This window comes from Sinocyclocheilus rhinocerous, unplaced genomic scaffold (assembly GCF_001515625.1).
Source record: "Sinocyclocheilus rhinocerous isolate Xijiao unplaced genomic scaffold, SAMN03320098_v1.1 scaffold1402, whole genome shotgun sequence".
Classification (NCBI taxonomy): domain Eukaryota; kingdom Metazoa; phylum Chordata; class Actinopteri; order Cypriniformes; family Cyprinidae; genus Sinocyclocheilus; species Sinocyclocheilus rhinocerous.
In genome coordinates this window covers 462407-471760 of record NW_015640486.1, presented here as the reverse complement: position 1 = coordinate 471760, position 9354 = coordinate 462407, and the positions used below count along the sequence as shown (strand labels likewise).

The 9354-nt window shown below is 40.6% G+C and overlaps 1 protein-coding gene across 1 annotated transcript in view; it reads left to right on the top strand.

The window, feature by feature from the left end:
- LOC107753228 (mitogen-activated protein kinase kinase kinase kinase 4-like) overlaps positions 1–9354 on the top strand; it is a 55188-nt gene that overhangs the window by 34809 nt on the left and 11025 nt on the right. Inside the window, exons 20-21 of the mRNA XM_016569349.1 lie at positions 313–462; positions 9166–9325. Coding sequence (XP_016424835.1) covers positions 313–462; positions 9166–9325 — 310 coding nt within the window. The remainder of the gene's footprint in view (positions 1–312; positions 463–9165; positions 9326–9354) is intronic.

Below are 9354 nucleotides of genomic sequence, written 5' to 3'. Positions count from 1 at the left end.
TGAGTGTGTGTGTGAGTGTGTGTGTGTGTGTGTGTGTGTGTGTGCAGAGTAACTCCTGCACTGTATGATGTGTCGAGTCGAATAACGGCCCAGTTAGTGGTTTCATTCACACGTCACAAACGAGCTGCACATTTCTAGAGCATCTGTGGGTGTGGGTTATAGAATGTGGCTGACAGAAAACCACCTGTCACTGTCTTTACACACCACAGAGAAAACAACTGAATGATGAATATTTAAAAAAGCATACAAACAAACACAAAAACGTTGGTATTGATGCAGTAAACTAAGCGTGTTGTTGTGCATGTGTGTCAGTCGTTCAGCTCACTGCCTCAGAAGCCGCTCTCGGTCGACCTGACGGTGGAGAACGGACAGAGGTTAAAGGTCATCTACGGCTCTCACTTTGGGTTTCATGCTATCGATGTGGACTCGGGGACACCCTTCGATCTCTACCTGCCCAGTCATGTGAGTATTCTTTACATTCCTGCCACATTTCACACCACTAATAAATAAGGTTTAATAAGTGAAGTACAGTTGTAGCGTTGGGAATGTTTGTCTACTGTTGCGAGTATGAACTGTCATCATCTGTGTGCACATTCACATTAGCTTTCACTGGGAAATGTTTGGCACATGCTAGTAGGGGGTGTGCGATAATGACATAAAATGATATCTCCATATTTTCTGGAATTTTGTCGATAACGATAATTAGAGAATATTTTGCTGGGCGTGATATTGTGCTGGTATTTTGGCAGGTTTAGGACTGCCGTGGACAGCTGACTCCCAAAGCTTTTGATATTCTTCATATTCTGTCAGGTGGTTAGTTTGCAGGAGTAACAGAAATTAACTTTTCCAATAAGTTTAAATTGATTTTTACCTTTTATAGGCATTTTTACCTTTATAAGGCCATTTACCATTTTTTCTAACCTAATTAAATGTATGCATCTTTTATAAATTAATGTAAATTAAATGTAATCAATAAATTCAAATAGTAGGACACTATAGGGCTGTTAATAATCATGTATAATCAGTAACAACACAATTTGTGTTTGCAATGCAGAGGTTGCACAGAATCTGCACCTGAAGTGTAATTTAGATGCATTTAGACTGTTTAATGCTGGACATGAATGCAGTTAACCAGCAGTTACAAATGCATACAGTTGTGCTCATAAGTTTACACATCCCTTTCAGAATATGGAAAATGTTAATCATTTTAACAAAATAAGAGGGATCATGAAAATTGCATGTTATTTTTTTATTTAATACTGTCCTGAATAAGCTATTTCACATAACAGATGTTTATATATTCTCCACAAGACAAAATTCAGGGCTTAAAGTTCTCCGGCACCATATTTTATTTAAGCCAGTTATTATTGCCTCATGTCATACTAAAGCCTGGTTTTCACTTATGTTTATTTGTGTTACTAAAAATATCAGATTACTCAATTGTCAAAATAATCAGTAGATTACTTGATTACCAAAATAATCATTAGTTACAGCCCTAGATTAGTTAAAATATTTTAAATATAGTAATTTTTCATATCGGGCCGATGCCGATATTTACATTTAAAGCCATCATCGGCCGATTCCGATATTTGTCCAATAATATCGTGCATCCCTACAATTATATAAGGTAAAAACCTTTACTGATGCTCAAGAAGGCAACACAATGCATTAAGAGCCGGGTGTGTAAACTTTTTGAATTGGATAATCAGGGTAAATTGTACTTATTTTGTCTTCTGGGAAACATTTAAGTATTTATGTTGCTTCTAAAGTGCAGTACCAAATGAAAAAGATATGATCTTTTAAAATAGGGGGAAAAAAACACATCATCATCTTGTTCAAAAGTTTACACCCCCAGCTCTTAATGCATTGTGTGCCTTCTGGAGCATCAGTAAATAGCTTATTCAGGACCGTACTAAATTAAAAAATAACATGCGGTTTTCATGATCCCTCTTACTTTGTTTCAATTATTAACATTTTACACATTCTGCAAGGGGTATGTAAACTTATGAGCACAACTGTACATAATGTTTTGATGTTTAAAAAACAAAAAACAAATGTTGAGTACTGACGTTTGAAATGATTTTGGGGAAAAAAGGGAAAATATACTTTAAATATAAACCTTAGAGGGTTAGTTCACCCAAAAATGAAAATTAGCCCATAAATTGCTCACCCCTGAAGTCATCCTAGGTGTATATGACTTTCTTCTTTCAGACGAATCCAGTCGGTGTTATATTAAAAATAGTCTTTGATCTTTCAAGCTGTTTAATGGGACTCAGCAGGTGGTGCATGCATCAGTCCAAAAGAAGTGAAATAAAAATGTCCATTAAAAAAAGTGTCTCACTCGGCTCCGGGGGGTGAACAAAGGCCTTCTGTAGCGAATCGATGCATTTTTGTAAGAAAAATATCCATATTCAAAACGTAATAATCACTTTAATGTAGCTTGCGCCAACAGTTGTACACGGAGTCATTGAGTCATTCATTCAACTGATTAGTTTAGTCAGTTGATTCATTCAGCAACGAAACACCGTCATGTGTTACTCAGAGTTGCAACACAGTTCTGCTGTGGATTTGTTTGGAACTATTTTTGTTGTTGAAATACAGCAAAAACAAGAACTGTTTTGTCTTAAATGTAAGTCACTTAATATTAACTTCTAGTTTATTGGACTGTTTTATAAAATCAATATCACATTTGCAGTTATGCTGATATTTGGAGAAAAACGTCACTCTTCATGTGATTAACTATAATAGACTAAATCACACTATTATAATATTATCGTAGACTATATGTTATATGCTAGTGTGCGGCGTAGCTGAGTAAATCCAGCAATAATCAGTTGTAACGCTGTTATGTGTTCCCATGTTGACTGCACTAATGGTGGGACAATGTGTATCTGCCACCTTTTATAGACATAATTTTTTGTACTATATTTTGTTGGTAGACTGCTGCACTTTATTTAGTCACTTTGGCACTAATTTCAGAACACTGATGTCATTTTTCACTAAACTCACAGCAGTCGGGTTTAACACAGGCTGCCCAGTGTTCACATTGTGCTTTCATATCACTAAAGAAACCTCAAACTTGCTGAACCGTGTGATCAAAGAACTCATTTATCATCATGAAATACCACAGAAACATTCATTCAGATCACATACACACACTGCATACTGATAAATTCACTGTGTATTTGATTGTACAATCATTAAATGTTGTAGTACAAAACATGCTATACATATTTCATTATGATGCTCCAGGAAAATACATACATCACTGTAAGAGAGAATAATACAGACACAGTCACTCAATAAACAAATTCTGATATTTACGGTATTGATGAAATACAATCAAATAGGTTTATTTGAAACAAATCGAAGAAAAAAAAAACTACAGTTAAAGCAAAAACTGCTTTACAAGAGCCTGCAGACATAAGGTCAGATCTGAAAACCGGTGTTTGGGACCAGAAGCAGTGCTGATGTAGTGCAGTTAGTTCCTGTTCAGTGGGAACTGGTGTCTGTGGATCCCTTTATTCTGAAACATGATCTAAACACTAAATTCAACAGTTATCATTTTGATAGTCAAAGACAATAGTGTCATTGTCCAGCTAAATTCAGTTCTAGTTTTGATCTCATCTGAAAAGGAGAAAAAAAACCTTGGGAGAAGCCAGGCTATTATGAGGTATCATCACAAAACCAGCACATGTAGATATTTCACACCTTCCCTTTTCTTACAAGGAATCAATTCTGATTGTGGGGTTAAACAAAATCAGGCATCTGAAAAAAAACTGCACTCGTTTCTTTTCTGCCACACACTACAATTCAGAGCTTGTGTAAATATGCAAAGCATGCAGAACATAATGTTGTGATGATATAGAGCTGCTGACGTCCCCACACACCCACACAGCGATCCTTCACAGAGAGGAAGAGCGATGAGTGTGGTGTTCACCCACATACGCACGGACTAGTTCACCCTCACAATCTGTGTGTGTGCTAGTTTCTCCGAACTGATCTCACGTCCAAAAATAACTGCAGCCTTCGCCACGTTCCCAGAGCATAAGCCCATTGAAATGACCTGTTATTTGAGAGTTTTTTTCTAATACCAGGCAGTAGATAAATTTAGAGTGAACTAGCGGTGTGAAACAGAACTGGAGGCTGAGCGGCACTAGATCGTGTAGTTTTCCATACCAACATTTTCTCATCCATTCTCTCGTTCATTCGTTCTGTCTCTTTTTCACATTCTCACACACACACACAGTTGTTGTCTTCACTTGCACACAGTCATTAGTAAAGTGTTTCTGCGCTCGTGTAAATCTGCCTCTCCCTCTTGGAAACACACGCTCTCTGTGGCGGTGCTCATGAGAATCCCACGGCAGAGGATAAAGATCGCTCTGCGGCTCTGGATGCCTGTGTTGATGCTCAGGATTGTGGTGGCTCTACAGAGGGACGGCAGCACAGTGTGTGTCAATTTATTTCTGAGTCAGGCAAGTACAGTGGGAGGTGTGCGATTGTGTTAATGAGAGAATATCTATTCTAATGTTTTATTGTCATGAGCTTGGGAGACCTGCATGTAAAAGTGGTTAAGAAAATGTTTTGTATTAACTTTACACATACTGTGACTTTTGATACTATTAAAATGTGTTTAAACTCACCCTTGTAAACAGACTTACATGGTCAGTGCATTTACTTAATTAGCAATTTGTGATGAGAACTTGAATTTTATGATCACTAGAATAATGACCAAACCCTTAACACTAATTATTGCATTTGTCATGAATGATATCTCAAATCATGTGGCTTGTTTACGAGAGGTATGTGAATGTTGTTCGGACTCATGATCGTCACCTGGCTGATAACACGGATGGAAAAAAAATCTCATAGATTTACCTTGTCTAGAGACCAGAAGAGATATCATAGATGCCTGGGGGTGGACAGTAAGCAATCACACAACAATGCACTAAAAACCTCTCAAAACACTGAAGCAATGCTCTGGCAACCACCAAATACAGTATTTCTTAACTCCTGTCCTCTGCACAGTTTTGTATGTATTCCTTATTTGATCTAGAACACTATAGCAACTGCGCAGCATTGCACTAAATAACTTAACTTGACTAGAGTAACCCGTTAGGGGCCAAGGGAGATAATATATATAGGCGTAGATAAGAATAATCCTTTAATAAGTGCTTTTATTGCTCAGAAATACAAGGGTAGGGGTTTACAAAACCCATGAAACTGATGAAACTGTGTTCATACATAACAGTTTGTAAAAGTATAATAACCCAGTTGGAAAAAAAAAAGTTATTTCTGGATCCCTGATTATTAGGACTGGGACAATAAATCGATGCATCGCAAATCGAGTAATTATTCTGCAACGATTCTGAGATTATCGGAATGCATCACGATTCTCTCTTGAATTAATAACTGAGCTTAGTTTTGGACAGCAGATGGCACTGCGTGCTTTAGAAACAGCCGCACTCTGCTTGCTTCCAGTTCCTTACACATGCTTGAACATAAAATAATCATTCATACAGTTTGAAAAGGTTGAAGCGAATTACAAGGGTGGTCATAGTGGGCTGTGTTTACATTAATCTCACGTCATAAAAGCCGAGGTTTAAGTACATTTAACCACTTACATGACTCAGTCAAACGCACAAGGGCTCTTCTTCATGAGCATTGAGTGTGCAGTTAAAAACTAACCTAGAGCGCCATCTGCTGTTAAAAACTAAGCTCAGAATTGATTCAAGAGAGAATCACAATGCATTCTAATATCTCAGAATCAATCCACAAATTGCGATGCATCGATTTATTGTCCCAGCCCTACTGATTATGTGACCCCGTATATGCCACCCCCTAGAGAAACACCGCACAACCCAAAAGTGGACACTAGTGGCCAAGCCATTTTGTGAAGTGATGTGAAGGCCAAGTATGGTAACCCATACTCAGAATTATTATCTGCATTTAACCCATTAAAACCATAAAAATACATGATAAAGCACCAATTGTATGTGTAATGTCCTAATTTAGTAATAAAGAATGGAAACCTTGACAAGGAACTTAGGAAGCACAAAGGGCTATACATACACAAGGGTAACAAGGCTAACTAAATACGGCTGAAGACAATACGACCAACGAGGGGGAAAACGGGAACTAAACAGAACTACAAACTAAAAGACTACATTAAACAAGAGCACCGAGCCCCCTATTTAAGAGACAACTTATGACACCCATGAACACGCAAAAAACAAATCCAGGAGGGTTGTGGAGCTGAGGAGGACTAGAGAGAGGGATAGAGGGACAGGACAGGACCATGAAGTGGAAAAGACCTGGACAGCACAGGGTCCCAGTGAAGCAAGGGATCGAGGCAGAGCCAGTGGAAATGGAGACCATGGCGGAGCAGAAGAGAGTAGGAGCAGGGTAGCTCCGGGGCTGGAGTGGACTCTGGGACTGCCTCCCCTATTTAAGAGACAACTTATGACACCCATGAACACACAAAAAACAAATCCAGGAGGGTTGTGGAGCTGAGGAGGACTAGAGAGAGGGATAGAGGGACAGGACAGGACCATGAAGTGGAAAAGACCTGGACAGCACAGGGTCCCAGTGGAGCAAGGGATCGAGGCAGAGCCAGTGGAAATGGAGACCATGGCGGAGCAGAAGAGGGTAGGAGCAGGGTAGCTCCGGGGCTTGAGTGGACTCTGGGACTGCCTTCCCAGCTATGCCAGAGAGTTTGAGGGCAGGCGCCATTGCCTTTGATGGCAGGGACACTGTCACCTCTGTGCCGAAGGTGTCATGCAAGGAAGTGTGTGCAGCCCACATACTCGGGACATTGGCAGCCTTCATTGGAAGCACTCGGGGCCACCAGACCTGGGACCTACGGGACCACCAGACATGGGATCTCCGGGACGACAAGACTTGGGACCTCCAGGACTACCAGACCTGGGACCTCCGGGGCCACAAGACTTGGGACCTATTGGACCACCAGATCTGGGACTTCCAGGACAACAAGACTTGGGACCTATAGTACCACCAGACCTGGGACCTCTGGGACCATCAGACCTGGGACCTCTGGGACCACAAGACCTGGGAGCTCCGGGACCACCAGATCTGGGACCTCCAGGACAACAAGACTTGGGATCTATAGTACCACCAGACCTGGGACCTCCGGGACCACCAGATCTGGGACCTCCAAGACAACAAGACTTGGGACCTATAGTACCACCAGACCTGGGACCTCTAGGACCATCAGACCTGGGACTTCCGGGACCACAAGACCTGGGACCTTCAGGACAACAAGACTTGGGACCTATAGTACCACCAGATCTGGGACCTCCAGGACAACAAGACTTGGGACCTATAGTACCACCAGACCTGGGACCTCTGGGACCATCAGACCTGGGACCTCCGGGACCACAAGACCTGGGACCTTCAGGACAACAAGACTTGGGACCTATAGTACTACCAGATCTGGGACCTCCAGGACAACAAGAATTGGGACCTATAGTACCACCAGACCTGGGACCTCTGGGACCACCAGATCTGGGACCTCCAGGACAACAAGACTTGGGACCTATAGTACCACCAGACCTGGGACCTCTGGGACCATCAGACCTGGGACCTCCGGGACCACCAGACCTGGGACCTCCAGGACAACAAGACTTGGGAACTATAGTACCACCAGACCTGGGACCTCTGGGACCACTGGATGTGGGTGCACTGTACTTGGGACTACCAGGCATGAGACCACCAGACTGCACAGAACTCTGATATTGACATGCTATATGCATTATTAGACAGTTTACATTTATGGCTTCCAAGACCTTGTCCACACTAATATGTTTTAATCTGAAAACGCATCTTTTTCTCTCTGTTTTGGCCTTCCATCCACACTGAGATGGCATTTTTGTCAAAGAAAATTGAGCTTTTTGAAAACGCAGTTTTTGTGTTGTAGTGTGGACTGTGAAAATGGAGGCTTTTGAAAGTTTAGTCATGTGACACATTGTACCAATAGATATCTATGTTTATACCGTTATTGTTCCTGTTATGTGCTATTCACTTTCACACTATTGCTACAGATGTGTTACATTGCACACTCTTCATATCACAATCCTGCAAAGATGACAGGAAATGTACTTGTGATTGTTGTTTGTGGCAAAACATGAGGGCAGTTGCGTTTTAGATCAGACATACAATCAGAAGTGCGACCTGAACGCATCAGTGAATGAGATATTTTCCTAAATAAAATGATTCTGCCAGAAGAATTGCATGAAAACATATCATGTCTGTATTGTCTCAGTAAGCTTTTTTGAGGCTTCACGCATGTGCAGTTAAGCAAATTTAACATTTCCTGACGTTTCAGTGTGGATGAAAAACTTTTGGAAAATGCTTGAAACCGCTAGCATGGACGGACAGTGTTTAAAACGAAAACGCCGTTTTCAAACATATCCGGATTAATGTAGACGTAGCCCAAGGCTGCACTTGTAAATGGTTGACTGCTGTATGTTTGTAATAAAGAACAATTTGTGTCTGCAAGTTTCTGTATCTCAGCAATTTATTATGCAGTGAGCCTGAAGGATACATTTTATTATTGACTTTATTAATGACCTTTTTGTCTGATTTACCTCATATTGTTTTTACCCACAAAACTTGTTTATACCCCCCTTTTTTTTTTAAAGATGCAAACTCTGACTTGGATTCGTATCAAATTTTCATATCTAATGTAGCTGTATGTTATTTATGACAATGTGTTTCAGACAAGTGCTTGTCCTTCCAATTTCCAAATTTTGCTTCTCTAATAATTTTGTTATATGTGCCCCTTTGTTTAAAAACATAATTGAATTGATTTTATTATAAAGCATAAATGTAAGATGTCTCAACTATACATAGTATTAGTGCATATTTTATTAACATTTATTAGTGCATTAGTATACATTTTTCTCTAATAATATACCACTTTATATAATTTACAACTTTAACATGAAAATACTACTTTCATGTAATGACCAGGTGACCTGCTGGTAAATGTAAATGTACTTGAGAGGAACTATGGGTGATGTGACTCCATAGCATAAGCAGTACAGTAGAGTGTCATATCTGTGAATTCTATTTGCTGACACGGACTGGATTTATTAAGGCAGTTACTGTTAATCTCTTAATAACAGGAATGCCTGTGTGTTTCAGATCCAAGGTGTGATTCGGCCGCATGCCATCATCATCCTCCCCAGCAGCAGTGGGATGGAGCTGTTGCTGTGTTACGAGGACGAGGGCGTCTATATTGACACCTATGGCCGCATCACCAGGGAGACGGTGCTGCAGTGGGGGGAGATGCCCGCCTCTGTGGGTGAGCTCCAGCACTCCACACACACACAC